This window comes from Esox lucius, chromosome 16 (genome assembly GCF_011004845.1).
Source record: "Esox lucius isolate fEsoLuc1 chromosome 16, fEsoLuc1.pri, whole genome shotgun sequence".
Lineage (NCBI taxonomy): Eukaryota > Metazoa > Chordata > Actinopteri > Esociformes > Esocidae > Esox > Esox lucius.
The window spans coordinates 11932953-11952484 of NC_047584.1; the positions used below are offsets into that span (position 1 = coordinate 11932953).

Here is a 19532-nt window from a genome sequence, read left to right on the forward strand (position 1 = left end):
GCAACCAAACACGTATGTTTTTAGGTGGTCTGGGTCCCAGGCTGAAAGGGCCGTTAGAAACAGCAATGACTATATTATTGGTCTAAATTCTTGTAAAGTTCATCTGTGTTCAATATAAATATTTGAAACAAAGAAACAGCAATGACGGTAAATTAGTCCAGATGGTAGATTGGTTAAGCTGTGAGTTTTTTTTTTTCTTTGTGCATCTAGCATTTCTTGCATTCTGTGCTCTCCTTTAGACTGGACAGGGATGACCTCTGACATCTGAGGTGAGAGGGAGGAAGTGAAGAAGAGGAAGAGTAGGGATGGAAAGAGGACCCTGTGGCCTACAGGGAGGAAAGGGAGCTTAAAGTCAAGTGAAAGGTGAAGTACGCATGAATGAGGAACAGAAAGAGGTTAGGTCAGCTGACCAACAGGAGCAGATGTATAAGATGACCTGTATGCTGGAGGACACACTTGAACGCCACATATCTTCTCCAACACACACATTTGTTCTTCTTCCCCTGTGGGGACTGGAAACCCCCAAAATCCATGTTCTCTATCCTAACCCTAATCTTAACACTAACGTTTATGCCTGAACATTTGAGCCTAAATGCTTAACTTAAAAGTAACTCCAATTCTAACACTATGCCCAACTGTATGTTTTTCCCTAATCTTTTTTTCCTCAAAGAACTTGTGAAAAACCTTAATAGTGACCAATTTGTAAGGTTTTACTTTTCTTTAAACCTCACATTTTAGGCAGGATGTGTAATTTGTTATTTGCGCATGTTGTATATGTAGAATGACTATCATACCTCAGTTAGCCATAACCATCCTGTGTTTGAAACAGAGTGGGTTTAATGATACAGGGCACAAATCAACACGGTATATCACACAATTTGTCAGGATCTTTTTGGTTCGACAGCGCCACTTTTACAACCGGTGCCCAAGAAATGCATCTTTAATGATGTAATTCCATGTTAAACCCAACAACCCCTCTCTATTATAATGTACTGATTACATGAACACTGTAAAACGTCAAATTCAGCTCCCCTACCTTTATGACATCTGTCAGTCTATAATGTATTAGGCTTTTTATCAATGAGGCCTCTTTTCAGTGACATTTTCATTTCACCTCTAGCCTCTCAGACAGTTTGGGCCAGTTTCACAGACAAGGATAAAGCCTAGTCTAGGACAAGTTCAGCAATAAAAAATAAGAAACTCCATTGTGCTTGTTTTTTATTTGTCTTAGACTAGGCGTATACTGTATCTGTGAAACTGGCCCTTTGAGTTTACGTCGCACTCCAGGCCGGTCTATTGGACTGTAAGTATCGATTGTGTTAACAAGGCTACTGTGCTAATTGGGCGTGATCATTAAAAAGCCTTAGGGATTATTTCCTTACTACTGGCCACATTGCACAGGCCTCAAGGCTCATTTTCCTTTACTGCTCAGCATAACACAGACCTTTCTGGAAGTATGTAACGCATCTGTTTTAACATTGCTCTGTATGCCTCTGTTCATTAAGCAAAAACTTAACCCACTAACCTACCTTTCCCTCCCACTTGAAACCTGGACTAGGATGGGCCCTGCTTGCTTTTGGAGAATTACTTCACATATTTCGGAGTGTGCAGGCTGGATGTGTGTTTTAATGTGTTTGACTGCTGGCAGGCAGCCTCTCCAGGCCTATTTAATGGCCCGGGGGAATATGCCCCACCAAAACACCAAAGGGGGAAAGATTTATGACTCACCTTAGGCTGAAATAACAACCTATCCAGCCCCATACAGATGTTGCATAACCCAGGGTAGGTTTCCCTTATACCTGGTGCCACCAAAAAGCATTGTTTGCTGTAGGAAACTAGCACGCATTTTTAGGCTCACGGTCAAGCTCTCCAACAACTGAATTCCAAAATGTTCATGTCAGTTGTTGATTGACATTGATTTCTACAAGTGAGTTGGGGGGGGGGGGTGTATGTTGCTTATTGGTACATTCCTATGTTAGCATTTAGTTCACCCCCCCAACTCACAGTTAATTTGTTTCCATACAACACTGTTTATTTATGTCATTTGGAAATGTGCTGCTGCTATGGAGGATATTTTCGTGATTGCTACACAGGAAAATCTATGCATTAGTACAACTCGCTAGCATTGTGTAGCTCAGTGGGTAGAGTATGGCTAGGAACCGAGCCAGAGAAAAACCAAAGATGGAAATGGATGCACACACTGTGGTAAATCAGGATTTAAATGCAAAATATTGATAACAAAAGGTGAAGTAGGCTGGAGATAGCTTGATATCACCCATTTATTGTGTTTTTTAATACCCGCTCTGTTTGCATTGACATAAACACACATATGTAGTAGTGTTGCAAATCTATTGGCCTCTACTGATCTGTGATGAACGATGCCATACAGGAAAGATGCTGGAGAATATCATTACTATCAAACTCAATGTTATGGGCTACACAGGGTAGCACAAGCCAACAATGACATGGTCATCAGATTCTTATCACATTGGCACGCGAACACACACGCGCGCGCGCGCGCGCGCGCACCTCCCTTTGTATGAAACGCACCCATCTACGCTAGCATGCACACTTTCACGCACACACACTTTCAATTCACCCTTTCCACGCGCGCGTAGCTCTTGCTTGCTATCACAAGGAAGGAAGGTAACGGAAAACGCGTATCCCCTCCCGTCTTATAATGCGCCTATTCATAACTCCAGTGCCACGACATTCTAGCCAGCCTCTTCCTGTGGGAACGCCTGAGGGAGCGCTGTGCCCCATGTCAGCGTAGAGACCTTCCCAGTCCCTCCACCCTCAGCTTGTAATGAAGCCATGAGGGCCAGAGAACAGGAGAGCTGCAGTCATTCCGGTCCCCAGGCCTGTGCCGCTTCCAGCAGTGGATATACGTCTGGCAAAGAACACACAAGTCAGATAGAGCCCGAATAAATCTGGGTCCAGGTTAACTGAATAGGGCGAGACTAGAGAGAGAAGTGCAAATGGTGATTAACAACGATCACAATTCAAATACAATAGCAAGAGATACTTAGTCACTTTATGAGACTTTCGCTAATACTATCACCAGTTGTGCAAAACAAGGGTAAGAAAACTATCACTCTATTAATGTTAGTATCATGACGTCAAAATCATCATCAGCAAATAATGTGCTCTTGTCATCTCATTAACCTGAGACTCCCGCTGGTGTAGATTAATATTTCCACTTGTTATGAGACGATGCATAGTTGACTGTCCAGAAAGGCCTTTTTCAGAGTTAAAAAAAAATATATACACATAGAAATATAAGTCAATGCCTTGTTTCGCCTTGGTTTGTCTGTACAACATATATGGCTGCTTATGTGAAGGAGTTATTGATAAATTGGCAGTTTCAAATAGGGTTTCTCTGTTCTGTCTACATAGTTCATTCCACAGCTGGAGATGAGACGCGAAGGAGCACAAATAACAGTCTCTGTCCTCTTTCAACAACTGCCAAACCAGGAGTCCATGACGGTTGTTGACCGTCCACCGGGCTGCATTCTACTGATATCGGCCAATCACAGACCAAAGCCTCAAGCTACATCAAATCATGAAACTTGATCACTTTCCATCGCAGTCAGGGAGAGAGAAAAAAAAAGAGATAGGCCACACGTTCCCAGAAACAATCCGGATTACTAGTTTCACTTCAGTCCCTCATAAGTTTTTGTCGGATCAGATGGATGGTTGAGGACCGGTCCTGCCGTGCCCCAGCCCCACAAACACCCTGGAGGAGAGGGAGGGAGGTCAGTGGGTTGCTCCGTTGTAGGACTTGCTGTACATACTGAAGTCTGTCTCTACTGGGTGGCTGGTAATGGGCTGCTTGTAGAGTGGGTTGCAGGCCTAGGACACAGATAAAGCAGCAGAGGGAGAGAGAGAGATCATAAAGAACGGGAAAGAAGGAGAAAAGGGGAGAGAGAGGGAGCAGGAGGGATGGGAGAGAGAGTGAAAGGAGGAAAAATGTGTGGTTATTAAAATGCACATGTTGAGGCAGGGTGGATATTTAAGAACTTTGGAACAGACTCAGTGTTCCAAGAAGACAACTGATGGTTTCAATCCACACGTTTCCCCCTTTTTGCTCTAGAGGTTTGGCTGATCACACTGATCACGTGCTGACCGGGATCATAGGGACGGTGTCGTACGCTGCCATTCCTGAGCCTACATATGGCTTGGGTTAGCTGCAGTGTTATCATATGGGGAAATGGCTCCAAAAGGACATCAGATGTGGACCAAAATGAGATGAATCACATTTCACGACCCAATTTTAACATATAATTATGATTGTTTTTGGAGGTGCGGGAGTCAAGTTTGTCCTTCTCACCATCTCGTAACGCGCACGTGACCGTGCACTCTGGAAGCGGGCAAACTCTCGCCGGTCGTGCACGGTGATGACCAGCTTCCAGATGGCGAGCAGCACGATTCCCACCAGCAGGATACTGCCCACCACGGCCAGGAGGACGGTCATGGCGTCAGGCGCTGCACCGCACTCTGGAGACAAGACGGGAGGCCCCAATACAAATAGACGTTATTGAACAGCAGATATACACACAACTCAGGAAATGAACAGAGGATTTAAGAGAGTAAGCGCACCGAAAGTTGCTTCACACCGTTGTGAACACAAAGGAAATATGGGGGTAATCCGAGGGGCAGTTCCTTTAAATCAGTGTTTCCCAATCCTGGTCCTCAGGACCCAAATGAGTTCATGTTTTCGTTTTTGCCCTCCTGATTGAAATGAAAGACTTGATGATAGCTTGATTAAATCAGTCTTGTCTGTAACCGGTAGGGCAACATTTGAATCAAGTGTATGAGTACTAGGGCAAAAACAAAAACGTGCACTGTTTTGGGTCCCCCGGACCAGGATTGGGAAACACTGCTTTAAATAAATAAAACGAGCACTCTGTTTCGGTGGAGATCTGATCGTTTATTGATGTAACATATAATCTGCCTCCAGTGGCCTGTTAGTCTCAAAACGTAAGCCTTCTTGCATGTAAAGCGAAAAGGAATTCAGTTTGGGCTATAAATAAGACCGTCAAGAAAAAATGTTTGCAAAACAATGGTTCCTAAAAACAGGCCTTTAGGCGATGATATAAGTCTAATATAATAACCCTGTCTGGTAGAATGAATGTCCAATAGATCCCGGACTAACACTTATCAGATAATAATATAAACAGACAAGCTCAATACATGTGCCACACATTCTGCTCTCCACACCTACTTTGCAAACGTGACAAGAAGCAGTTTGCTAACGGCTAATGTGCATGTTTAACATAGCAGAGGACAGCACTTCACCACTGACCTGGCTCTTTTAGCGCGGTGAGGACTGACATTCCACTGGCATGTTCAGAGTATGTGAATTTCATTACGCACTCATTTTCCGTCTTGTACAGGCAGAGGACAGCGTTGGGGTCTTCCGTTTCTGTGAGAGAAGCAAGAGCAAGGCCGTAAGTGAAAAAACAGCTGGCTAAACATACTGCGTCAGGGTGAGAGGGAGAACAGGAGGAGAGAGGAGGAAAACATTGACGAGATCTCAAACAACGTTGCTTTGTTCAGAGATTTGTAGCATGAGGGGATGTATTCCACAGCAAGGACATGCAGATTTGCTGGCTTTCTGGTCCTTGTCTTTACAAACACTTTATCTTCTAAATACTGCAAACATCTTACAGGTTGAAGAATGGTACTACCTCCAGACCCCTCCCCGTGCTTCCCTCAAGCCTCCTCTCCCCTCTAGAAACGGAAAAGGTTTCCAGAATGTACATGTGGAGTCAATTAAAGTAACTCAGATGGTTGGAATAGCAGAGAGTGAGGGACAGGGCGAGCAGAGCTGGGTGGACAACATGAAGGCAAGGCCTTTAAAATACTTCAGTACATTAACTCAAGCCCTTAAAATACCGTACTACTTTTAATCAAGAACAAACAATGCTCTAGTACTTTATTTCAAGCCCATAAAATACTGTAGTAATTTTAAAGCAAGCTCTCAAAATACAGTACTTCAGCTACTTTTAATTAAGAGCCCGAGGTATTTGAAACATATATAACCCAGACAGGGCTTCAGCCTATTCTTTAGAAGTGCACTTGTCCAAAGGTCCTCATCGTAAGCTATACAGGGATTATGGTGGCTTTAACTTGATCCATGTCTCCAGGCATTTCACAATTCCCCCATAAGCAACAATCCCATACTGCGTTCCAGGACCGTCCTAGTGAACTACCCCCTGTGCATGACACTTTCAGGGAAACCAGGCCAGCTAAACCCTGGGACAGACCCTTGCCCCACTTCCAACCCAGCATGTTGAGACAGTGTGGCTCTGTGGGTGCGGCTGGATTAGACAGCGGGCAGGTAGGGACATCTGAAGGCGACAGACTTAAATAGGGCTGTGTGTCTGTGGACCAGGTGATGGGTTTGGCTGCTTGGCACCGCACATTATTCTAAGCTCCCCGAAGGACAATACAGAATGTGTCCGCTCTGTCACTTTAGTCACTAGCCAGACAAGATCATAAACGTTTTACCTGAACCGGAGAAGGTATCATTATTTATTAGGAATTATGGTGACAGTTGGCCACATTTGTTTTGAAGTCCCCACTGGGGCAGCATCATTTGAACAACTCAGTCCACAACAGGACATGTGGTGGATAAAGGCAATTCTGATTCTTCAAAGTGTGTGAGTGTGTGTGTGTACTGATGTAAGAAAGGGCAACCACAGACGCAGCAGTCGTTTACTCACTAAGCGTTTCCACGGTTATGATCTCGTCCTTGCACAGCCGCTGGCAGGTCTGATTGTCGGCCAGTCTTCCAGAGTTGAATAGTCGGCACTCGATGCATTCCCTGCAGAGGAAAGACATGGCAAGATGGACAGAGACAGACATAAAGACAGAGACAGACATAAAGACAGAGACAGACATAAAGACAGAGACAGACATAAAGACAGAGACAGACATAAAGAGAGATGAAAAGACAAAAAGAAAAACTACTTCACATACTGGAAGGAATCGACCAAAATACTAATTTACCTTGCCGTAAACAGAGAGATCACAACATCAAAATACCTGACTACTGTAACAGACCCAAAATTAAGAAAAACCTTGACTACGACACAGACTCAGCATGGCCTTGACTACGTACAGACTCACTCAGCATGGCCTTGACTACGTACAGACTCACTCAGCATGGCCTTGACTACGTACAGACTCACTCAGCATGGCCTTGACTACGTACAGACTCACTCAGCATGGCCTTGACTACGTACAGACTCACTCAGCATGGCCTTGACTACGTACAGACTCACTCAGCATGGCCTTGACTACGTACAGACTCACTCAGCATGGCCTTGACTACGTACAGACTCACTCAGCATGGCCTTGACTACGTACAGACTCACTCAGCATGGCCTTGACTACGTACAGACTCACTCAGCATGGCCTTGACTACGTACAGACTCACTCAGCATGGCCTTGACTACGTACAGACTCACTCAGCATGGCCTTGACTACGTACAGACTCACTCAGCATGGCCTTGACTACGTACAGACTCACTCAGCATGGCCTTGACTACGTACAGACTCACTCAGCATGGCCTTGACTACGTACAGACTCACTCAGCATGGCCTTGACTACGTACAGACTCACTCAGCATGGCCTTGACTACGTACAGACTCACTCAGCATGGCCTTGACTACGTACAGACTCACTCAGCATGGCCTTGACTACGTGCAGACTCAGCATGGCCTTGACTACGTGCAGACTCAGCATGGCCTTGACTACGTACAGACTCAGCATGGCCTTGACTACGTACAGACTCAGCATGGCCTTGACTACATGCAGACTCAGCATGGCCCACAAAATGAGGTGGAAACCAAGCTGCACTTCCTGACCTCCTGCCAATTATAGGACCATGTTAGAGCCACATATTTTCCTTCTGATTGTACAAACCCACAAAGAGTTTGAGATAGATTGAGAAACTCTCTAATTTATTAGGTGAAATACTATGTAGAATCCCAGCAGCATGGTCTGTGACCCATTGCTATAAGGAAAGGACAACCAGTGGAGCGTAAAACAACACTGAATATAACCCATATCCATGTCATTCTCAATCATATCTATTTGCATATTTTTACATTGCTGTACAGAATCTTTAATATAACGCAAAAAATGCCTTTATTCTTTCAAGCCCTGTGTATAATGTCTATCAAAAATGGACATTTTATTGTATTTTGTTTGGACTTTTGTTATTTATTATAGTTTATTATTAATTTCCATTTGATTTGGCAATGTAGAACATGTCCTGACTCCTGGGATAGTCAGCTGGCATAGAGTGTGGGTCGTAACCATTTGTTTCTTCAGGATTATCCAAGGGTGCTGTCCTCCTATTGTATGGGTCTTGTTTTACAGAAGTGATTTAGATTAGTAAACCTATATCCCTTCATGCATGGTCATGGATGGTCTGGTTGTCATGACCAGTCATCTGTGACCATCCGGCGCACATTAGACGAAAACCTGGCCACATAGAACAGGAAACGTCTCACTCAATACTTCTTTCCACTCTTCCTTGCTTCCCCTTTCTCTTTATTCTTCTCCCCACAACCAAAGTCTCTGCTCCGGCCTGACCTCTTCCCCCACCTCACCTCACTTCCCTTTATCTCTAATCCCGCTTCACCTCTCGCCCCCTAATCCCGCTTCACCTCTCGCCCCCTAATCCCGCTTCACCTCTCGCCCCATAATCCCGCTTCACCTCTCGCCCCCTAATCCCGCTTCACCTCTCGCCCCCTAATCCCGCTTCACCTCTCGCCCCCTAATCCCGCTTCACCTCTCGCCCCATAATCCCGCTTCACCTCTCGCCCCCTAATCCCGCTTCACCTCTCGCCCCCTAATCCCGCTTCACCTCTCGCCCTTCCAACCCCACCTCCGCCTCTAATCCTACCTCACCCCTCTTCCCTTTATTCCCCCCCCCCCACCTCACCTCTTGGTGCCGCATGCGTCTGGGCAGGTGGGGCATTTCTCGCACGTGTCCCCGAAGGCCCCTGGTTCCGTGCACTGGCATCGCCCGCACGCACAGTTCCCTCGGCCGCTGCAGATCTGGCCGTCGTCGGACACGCAGGACAGGGTTTCCGTGGAACAGTTGCAGTTGTCCCCGATGTAGCCGGCGTGGCACTTGCACTCTCCACAGTGGCACTCCCCGTGACCTAGGGGAGGGCGGGATGCAAAGGTCAGGACCTGACACAGTATACGCAGTGTTTTGACCTGCTCCTCCAGCAGCCTTCCGTCATCGAGCCCAAGGAGCTCAGTGATGGAAAAAGAAAAGAACACCATACTCAGGTCATTTAGCACGAAGGAATATCCATATAGTGATAAACCACCGACAATGTAACCCAAACTCAGCTTAACTCAAATTGTCACCAGAAAACACCTTTTTTCTGTCAGTGGCATTCTTAGTCAGGGGAGAGGTTAGGCATTGAACGCAACATGATGGCGCAAGCTCAACAGTATTTCACGGAACAATGCTTATTGACATTGGAACAACGGAAGCAGGCCCAAGATCATGCCACGCCTCAGGGTTATAATTTCACAGCAGAGATGATCACTGTTCAAACACTGATTTGTCTCAGTAGCAGTCTTGAGTATTAGCCCTTTCATACACAGACTAAAATCCCAATAACTTGTTGCCTGTATTCTTATACCAGCATTTTCATTTTCGTCATGGCAGAGGACACAAAACAGTAGCCATGGGGAACTAAAAGTTCATTATTTTATTGCTGACACTGGATATTTCGTCATGCCATTTACTTTACCAAAGCAGCTAGCTAGTGGAACACAGAACAATACAGAATATAAGTTACATTTTGAAATGCAGACATAGTCATGATTTTAGTATGTTCACAGACGCTGTTGCCTGTAGTCAATATGGGGCTGTTTATTTTTACAAGAACACGTTAAGCAAATAATATGTATATATGCCGAATGTGTGTGTGAGATACTGTTAGAGCTCTTAATGGGGACAGCGACCAGCTGTAATTAAGCCCTAACCGCTCTCCTGATTTTACGCCAGTTGTTCCCATGGGAACCCACAATGAACACATTCACAACCTTCCCAAAGCAAAAGAGAAGACAGGCGCCAGTAGCAAAGACATACAGATGTAAAACTATTAGGCTACTGCACTTTTGACGCCGATTGAACACAACTCAAACTACAAAAGGCTCTGTAAATATAAAATAATATAAAATAATGGTTTTTAATTCGTATTTTGTAGGGCAGGGCTGAGCCTGAAGACTAGAGCCCAGCTGTTGACCTGAACCCCACCACTACACAGCTGGAGGTGACAATGTGACGGCTGGAGAGAAGGACAAACGGATCTGCTACCAGCAGCCTTCAATACGGTTGTGTTTGACTGAAATGGAGTAGGAGGCCTAGACACATATAGAACAGTGAGTCCTGTAATGTTCATCTATCAAGCCTTTGGGAAGTAACTGGATACTAGTAATTAAGTCATGTACGACAGAGCTTTCTCAGGCTTTTCTGAAAGAGAAAAGGCAACGTCTGTTCTGATCTTCCGACAGAGCTATTGCCCACTATAATCTAGGTGTCTGTCTGGTCTTTCTCTACTAATGGCAGTTCCACTGGGATTAGGTATGAGTCGAGCCTTACCTTGTTAGATTTGTAATAAATGTAGACTTCAGAGGCCGGTACAACAGGAAGATAAATAACCAGTCTGAAAGTTACAAACTAATGACCGCGCTTAGCCGCTAACATGAAATGGTCCGAATTCCTCTACAAAGAACTTTCAAGTGTGTTAAAGCTGTCCTAGAATCTCCAACGGGTTATCGTTGTGTTGTTGGACAGTAGATATGTATGCAACCTGAAACACAGGAAGAAAAGGCCAGCTAACAAATGTAATTTCTCCTACTGCGTAGGACGATCATATTAAATGTCACTCATGGGTAATATGTTGAAGGTTGTGCCTCTTACAGGAAAGGGCCTTGAAGTAATAAAAAGATAAAGCCTAAAAATATGCCTGGCAAAATTCAAGAGGACAGTTATTAAACCACTTTTTGACCAGTTTTCTTGATTCATATTTACCTCAGGATGAATGACAATACCCCAGCATATACCCCACTCTTAAAGGCTTCTGGCTGGTTTAAAGGACCATATTTGTAGGAGGTGGAAAAGCTGAGTCTGGCCAGATTAATTGTCCCTGTGGAATATGGTCACACTGTCGGCACACCCTACGACCGTCGGACTGGTGATGACAAACAGCACAACCACGTTCTGACTGTGTGCACAACAATGACGGGTGCTGAGTCACTGTGGGAGAGGCCTGGGAACGGGTCCACAGGAAACGGGCCACTACCAGAACGTTCTCGGTGAAAAGCGAGGTGACTGGTGGCTGATCTGGGAGCTGTGTTTGACAGCGCGTCCCCATCTACCTGGAACACAGACTACTATCTCGCGACTCCTACATTTTTTTCTTTTTAGATTGATGGCCCTTGAGCCAGACCGACACATTTGGACCTTCGGGTTTACTTGAGATGACGATGTCTCGTAAGGAATTTGACAGTGGGGGAAATGAGGGACAGCAGGGCAGCTACGGTAGCGGTCTGGGTGTTTATCACACAGGGAGGATCTTAACCTGTGATAAACAATGCCAGTATACAGGATATTGCTAATGTACACGCTTTGATTAGGTAAAATGTAACTAATGGTAACTAATGTTATAACAGATTTACAAAGGCTTAAATAACCATTAACAGCACCATTATAAAACCCCTTTAAAAACGGAAGCTTAGATCCACAGCCATCCATCAGACATTTTTAGAATGATCATGTCAACCGTGTTGAGCTGAGCTGGGCAGAGACGGGTTGTATAAATAGCTTTAAAAAGGAAACCATGTGTCATGAAATTACCGTTGCAATTCTAGATTATATAAACAACTCGGAAAGCACCAGTAACAAATTGACCCAGCCAGAGGACTATGAGGCAAGGCCTGACGAGTTGCCTCACACCTGTTTCACAGCAAAATAAGTCCATTTTCTGCATATGTATTTGTTCTGGTATGCTACAAAACACTATGTTACACCCAGCAGTCTTGTAAAAGGACAAACACGCACAAAATAAATGAATCTCAATGTTGGTACCACCACAGAACAAATACTTCTCAGTATTTTGTGAGGAGCGTTGTGAGTGTTTGAGAAAGAGGGCGGCCAGACTAAGTTAAATCCTGGGTAAAATGCCCTCAGGATACTTACTCAGAGCAGTATTTCCACTGATAGCATTGGGACCATTTCTACACTGGTGTTGACTGGTCACGAAGCCCAACTAACAACCCTAATCCCTTAGGATTTGTTTGGGTACCAACAGGATAACATCTGAAGGGCTTAGGCCTACAGTGGATATAAAAAGTCTACACACCCCAGGTAAAATGGCAGGTTTTTGTGATGTGAAAGAAGGAGACAAAGATAAATCATGTCAGAACCTTTTCCACTTTTAATGTGACCTATAATGTGAACAATTCAATTGAAAAACAAAATGAAATCTTCAAGGGGGGAAAATGAAAAATAAAAACCTTACAATAACCTGGTTGCAGAAGTGTGTACCCTCTTATAACTGGGGATGTGGCTGTATTCAGAATTAACCAATCACATTCAAACTCACGTTAAATAGAAGTCATTACACACCTGCCATCATTTAAAGTGACTCTGATTAATCACAAATAAAGATGTTCTAGTAGGATTTCCCTGACATTTACTTGGTTGCATCTCAGAGCAAACGCCATGGTCCGCAGAGAGCTTCCAAAGCAACAGAGGGATCTCACTGTTGAAAGATATCAGCCAGGAGAAGGGTAAATACCATGGAATACAGTGAAGAGAGTCATCATCAAATGGAGAAAATATGGCACAACAGAGACATTACCAAGAACTGGACATCCCTCCAAAATTGATGAAAAGACAAGAAGAAAACTGGTCAGGGATGCTTCCAAGAGGCCTACAGCAACATTAAAGGAACTGCAGGAATTTTTGGCAATACTGGCTGTGTGCTAGATCTCCCTTATTCTTCATATGAATGGGCTATGGGGTAGGGTGGCAAGACAGAAGCCTTTTCTTACAAAGAAAAAACATCCAAGTCTGGCTGAAGTTTGAAAAAAACAAACATCAAGTCCCCCAATAGCGGGGGATAGAAAGCGTCCGTTAGAAAGCTGAAAATGAAGTTCACCTTTCAGCACGACAACAACCCAACGTTCACATCCAAATCCACAAAAACATGGCTTCACCAGAAGAAGATTAACATTTTGGAATGGCCCAGCCAGAGCCCAGACCTGAATCCATTTGAACATCTGTGGGGTGATCTGAAGAGGGCTGTGCACAGGAGATGCCCTCGCAATCTGACAGATTTGGAGCGCTTTTGCAAAGAAGAGTGGGCAAATATTGCCACGTCAAGATGAGCCATGGTAATAGACTGCTACCCAAAAAGACTGAGTGCTGTAATAAAATCTAAAGTTGCTTCAACAAAGTATTAGTTTAAGGGTGTGCACACTTATGCAACCAGGTTATTGTGAGTTTATTATTTTCCCCCTCAAAGATTTCAGTTTGTTTTTCAATTGAATTGTTCACGTTATAGGTCACATTAAAGGTGGAAACAGTTCTGACATTATTTATCTTTGTCTCATTCTTTTAGATCACAAGAACCTGGCATTTTAAGAAGGGTGTGTAGACTTTTTATATCGACTGTATATCAAATAATCGTGCTCTTTATATAGCTACAGAAAGCATTCAAGGGTAATGTGGGGTACACACAATGAATCATACCTAACTGCACATAAGAACTAGTACAAATCAATCCGACGTTTAAACGCACCTTGAAATAAACACTGGGATATTGAATGAAGGTACTGTTCTGGTGCTCTTTATCAACACAGCCATGTGTTACGTTGGTTATTCAGCTGTTGTTTTGCTCAAATGTTTCTCTCACTTATGACTTCATTCTGACATGTAGTGCAGCATGCCAGGCAGAGGAATGAAACCAAACCATACTGATGTGTGGTCCTTCAAATAAGGACAAGGTGCTGGGCACAGACACAGACATGGACACAGACACGGGCACAGACATGGGCACAGGCACGGGCACAGACACGGGCACAGGCACGGGCACAGACACGGGCACAGACACAGACATGGGCACAGACAAACCAGAAGATCCGACCCACTACAACTCAGTCAGGCAAGCTCGGCACAGTGCTTTCTCTCCCCCTTTCTTTCTCCCTACACACCAACTCTCCTCTGCCCTCCCTTTGTCCGCTCTCTCATCCCCCCTCCCTCCTTTCTCTCTCATACACCCCCATTACCTCTCTCTCCCCTTCACACACTCTGTCTCACTGACAGTCAGGATTCAGGTCAGGGAGTTAATGTAGTGCACATCACACATCACGGTCACGTTGGCTAAACAGCTTTGACAGAGGGTAGAGCAGAGTTTAGAGACAGGCAGGAAATAACCCATTAACCTGTGACCAACTCAGTTAAATCCAGCTCAGCTCAATCTAATGCATCTGGGCCCAGCTCAACCCAGCCCATTCCTGCCCAGCTCAGCCGATCCCAAGGCAAGTCAAAACCATGATCCAAATCACACCCTATTCCAGGGCATGGCACACTGCAGCGAGTGTAGACTTTGTGACCACATGGCTCTCATCTAATCTCCTCTTGTGTTTTGATGACCCCCCACAGGTAGTGTCTAGCGCCTAATGTTTTGTCTTGTTATATCGCTACTAACTAGATGCCAGCTCTGAACCAATGAGAAAACATGAGAAGGGATTGCTAGTTAAAGTCAACAAGAGTGAGAAAAGGCCATTTGCCTTCTTCCCTTGTGGATGATCATTCCCTACTGAGAAGTAGTTGGTGTTTATTGGACAATCACAAATTGGGACAAGGTCCTAACTGCTCTCGCATCTGAATGCAAACACATCCAACCTTAGATTCGGGTGTAGATTTTGATGGGGGTGAGGGTGTCATGACCCCCCCAATATTCAAACAGGTCAAAATACGGAAAACCCCAGGAACTATTTACCTTGACCATCCCAATATACAACATAAACCTATGCCTGTCCTAGACTGGAATCCCCTGTGTTTGACATGGTGAATCTGGACTCCCCTGTGTTTTGACATGGCGAATCTGGACTCCCCTGTGTTTTGACATGGCGGATCTGGACTCCCCTGTGTTTTAACTTGGCGGATCTGGACTCCCCTGTGTTTTAACTTGGCGGATCTGGACTCCCCTGTGTTTTAACTTGGCGGATCTGGACTCCCCTGTGTTTTAACTTGGCGGATCTGGACTCCCCTGTGTTTTAACTTGGCGGATCTGGACTCCCCTGTGTTTTAACTTGGCGGATCTGGACTCCCCTGTGTTTTAACTTGGCGGATCTGGACTCCCCTGTGTTTTAACTTGGCGGATCTGGACTCCCCTGTGTTTTAACTTGGCGGATCTGGACTCCCCTGTGTTTTAACTTGGCGGATCTGGACTCCCCTGTGTTTTAACTTGGCGGATCTGGACTCCCCTGTGTTTTAACTTGGCGGATCTGGACTCCCCTGTGTTTTAACTTGGCGGATCTGGACTCCCCTGTGTTTTGACTTGGCGGATCTGGACTCCCCTGTGTTTTGACTTGGCGGATCTGGACTCCCCTGTGTTTTGACTTGGCGGATCTGGACTCCCCTGTGTTTTGACTTGGCGGATCTGGACTCCCCTGTGTTTTGACTTGGCGGATCTGGACTCCCCTGTGTTTTGACTTGGCGGATCTGGACTCCCCTGTGTTTTGACTTGGCGGATCTGGACTCCCCTGTGTTTTGACTTGGCGGATCTGGACTCCCCTGTGTTTGACTTGGCGGATCTGGACTCCCCTGTGTTTGACTTGGCGGATCTGGACTCCCCTGTGTGTGACTTGGCGGATCTGGACTCCCCTGTGTGTGACTTGGCGGATCTGGACTCCCCTGTGTGTGACTTGGCGGATCTGGACTCCCCTGTGTGTGACTTGGCGGATCTGGACTCCCCTGTGTGTGACTTGGCGGATCTGGACTCCCCTGTGTGTGACTTGGTGGATCTGGACTCCCCTGTGTGTGACTTGGTGGATCTGGACTCCCCTGTGTTTGACTTGGTGGATCTGGACTCCCCTGTGTGTGACTTGGTGGATCTGGACTCCCCTGTGCGTGACTTGGTGGATCTGGACTCCCCTGTGTGTGACTTGGTGGATCTGGACTCCCCTGTGTGTGACTTGGTGGATCTGGACTCCCCTGTGTGTGACTTGGTGGATCTGGACTCCCCTGTGTTGGTTAGAGAATGGTTGATTCATGATAAGCCAATAAACATGTAACCTAGGTAAAGGGAATCTAAAGCAAATGGGAGAAGAGTCAATATTATGCAGCATGTATCATAAAAAGCTGCAAAACAAACAAAATGTCTGGACTGACTTTTTCCAAATATTTCCTGTCTGCTGCTTGAGTGCCTGAATGACCTAAGTCCTGCTTGACTCATTGCTCTCTGTTTTTCTTCTCACGAAAGAGAGAGAGAGAGAGAAAGCATGAGAGCAAGAGCAGACAAAGGGAAAGCAATATGAATTGATTACACTCAGCTGTCTTTTCTGTCGTAAGGCCCAGAAAGTGTCAACTTCAGCCTGCTCTGCTGCTTTTATTTCTGATCCTCATTTCTGGACAACTGTATTGTAATGAAAACACTACAGCTTTACAACAAAATGGGCCACTGAAGTGTTAATCTGAAACATCTGTTAAAAAACAAAAAAGAGCGGTACATGGAAAACATCACCCAGGTCTTACTTACATGATAGTAAAAAGCACTAGCGCTAGGTCAATAGAAGTCACACATGATGTACATTTCTGGGGGACAACGACCAAACAGCATGCATACACAGAACATGACCGCACATATTTTACATTCCGCACAGATTACTAATGCTGCAGGCAGTTTTCCCAACAACGCGTGTGCCTCACAACTGCCCCCCACACTCTGAACTCAATAATCCCAATTATAATCAAGACTGCACTGTCTGACCACCATGGTCACACAGAGACATTAGATAGTAGAAGCCCTCCCATGCTGATAGACGAGGGACAGTGACCCCCATCCCATGTGAAGACTGCAGGAAATACGCTTCGTGAAATTCCTGGTCTCTGTTGAGTATGGTTGTGAGGAATGAGGACCTGTAGACACTAGGTATGAAAACACCTTTGGATGATGCAGAATGCTGGCCCAGGCTGATTTGACAAGTGTGAGATAGTAATATCATAACTCCTCTCTTAAATCGGAGTAAATTAGTTGGTAGGGAGGGCGCAGGGACCAGATGCACTCCATCGGTAGGGCTGACATAGCTGAGATAGAGGAGAGGTTAAAATGGGGCTTTGCTGCACTTCCTGGTCCCAGGATACTATTAACACAGGCACACTATATCCTGGAGACCGGAGCACCGGTTTGAAACAAGCCTTTAAGGTTGTTTATGATTGGTTTATTAGATATGGGAAATACTTTGTCATGGCTGTTGCTGGGAGAAAGCCAAGTAGTGATAGCTTACATTTTTACCTGAAATGGATTTGGAGTCAATCGTGTACTTACTCATTAAAATACAAAATGATAACTAGTGTTGTAGCATGCTTTAAAAATCTATTTGAAAGGGCTTGATGCGTCTATTATTACATGGGGCCACTCCTAGTATATTCAAAATACTGCCTCTAATGAAGGCTTTGACAGCAGAACAATATCGCCTTAACCACACAATGTAATTATATGACTTCAAATGAGATTATATGTGTTTCAGTTCACAGAGACAGTTAGTCTCTATATTACAAAGAGCTGGCGAACATGCAAGTGACTCGTTTTGTTGTCCAATAGCTAAGTAAAACAAAGGTAAAAAAAAAAATTACAATCCCAGCATGCATTGCGTCTGTCTGACCTCAGTCCAGGGTTGTTACGGCTTGTGGTTCTGCTATTTCATGATTACTTTCTCTTGGGGAATCGCAAATGGTCTTGGAAGAGATAGGAAAATATTTGTGTGACTTTAGGTTTCTGGCTTCTGTACAAATGCACCACACTTGAGTCCAATCAGAGCTGCCAACAGAATCAGATGGAGAGACATTCTCAATTCGCCATCACATCATGACAACACCACATGGGGGTGGGTCTCCTAGAATGGAGTCTATCCTCCAACCCCAGGCCTTCAATCAAAAGGAGTAGCACTTAATTCTTATGTCCTTGGTAGAACAGACAGGCAGACAGCAACAGCATTGACAGGCAGCAGTGGAACAGACAGCAGTGGAACAGACAGACAGGCAGCAGTGGAACAGACAGCAGTGGAACAGACAGACAGGCAGCAGTGGAACAGACAAGACAGACAGGTAGCAGTAGAAGAGACAGACAGGCAGCAGTAGAACAGCCAGCAGTGGAACAGACAGACAGGCAGCAGAAGAAGAAGAGACAGCAGTAGAACAGCAGTAGAACAGACAGCAGTAGAACAGACAGACAGGCAGCAGTAGATCAGACAGCAGTAGTAGAACAGACAACGGTAGAACAGAAAGACAAGCAGCAGTAGAACAGAAAGAGACAGATAAACATCAGTAGATCAACCAGATAGACAGCAGTAGAATAGACAGAGACAGTAGTGTAACAGATGTCAACCTCCCACTGTCCCAAACCAGAGGAGAACATAGAGCAACACGTCAACCTCCCACTGCCCCAAACCAGAGAACATAGAGCGACCCATCAACCTCCCACTGCCCCAAACCAGAGAACATAGAGCAACACGTCAACCTCCCACTGTCCCAAATCAGAAGAGAACAGAGCAACACGTGAACCTCCCACTGGCCCAAACCAGAGAACATAGAGTGACCCATCAACCTCTTACTGGCCCAAACCAGAGAACATAGAGCGACCCATCAACCTCCCACTGCCCCAAACCAGAGAACAGAGCAACACGTCAACCTCCCACTGTCACAAACCAGAGAACATAGAGCAACACGTCAACCTCCCACTGTCCCAAACCAGAGAACACAGAGCAACACGTCAACCTCCCACTGTCCCAAACCAGAGGAGAATACAGAGCGACCCATCAACCTCTCACTGCCCCAAACCAGAGGAGAATACAGAGCGCCCCATCAACCTCTCACTGCCCCAAACCAGAGGAGAATACAGAGCGCCCCATCAACCTCTCACTGCCCCAAACCAGAGGAGAATACAGAGTGACACGATTAAACAGTATCTGGCTGTGAGCATAGCTAACACACAGTTTGGATTGCTAGCTCCAACCTCCCAAACTGTTCCCATATGCTGCAGCATTCTATTTATATTTGTATGTGTGTGCAGTAATATGTGTTTGTATTGTACTATCCCCAGTGATGCTTGTTCAGTACAGTATAAAAGCTGTTACGTTTCTTCTCCTTACAGGCAATATCACAGCAGGCCTGTCGGTGTTCTTCTACTCTCTCAGGGCCAAAATAATGCTGTATGCTGAGCCAAATTATGTTCTCCAGAAACAAATAATTCTTTAGGTA

General features: G+C 45.3%; 1 protein-coding gene across 2 annotated transcripts in view; it reads right to left on the reverse strand.

Annotated features, from left to right (window-relative positions):
* Window positions 1–2261: 2261 nt before the first annotated feature.
* itgb5 (integrin, beta 5) overlaps window positions 2262–19532 on the reverse strand; it is a 46146-nt gene continuing 28875 nt past the window's right edge. The window contains exons 11-15 of one of the 2 annotated variants that reach the window (XM_034286819.1): window positions 8961–9183; window positions 6729–6829; window positions 5306–5425; window positions 4331–4497; window positions 2262–3852 (exon numbers count right to left, since the gene is read on the reverse strand). In XM_034286819.1, coding sequence (XP_034142710.1) covers window positions 3757–3852; window positions 4331–4497; window positions 5306–5425; window positions 6729–6829; window positions 8961–9183 — 707 coding nt within the window. In that variant the 3' untranslated portion in view covers window positions 2262–3756. Of the gene's footprint in view, window positions 3853–4330; window positions 4498–5305; window positions 5426–6728; window positions 6830–8960; window positions 9184–14332; window positions 16299–19532 lie in introns of those variants that run through there. The other variant, XM_029113485.2, reaches the window with a different exon arrangement.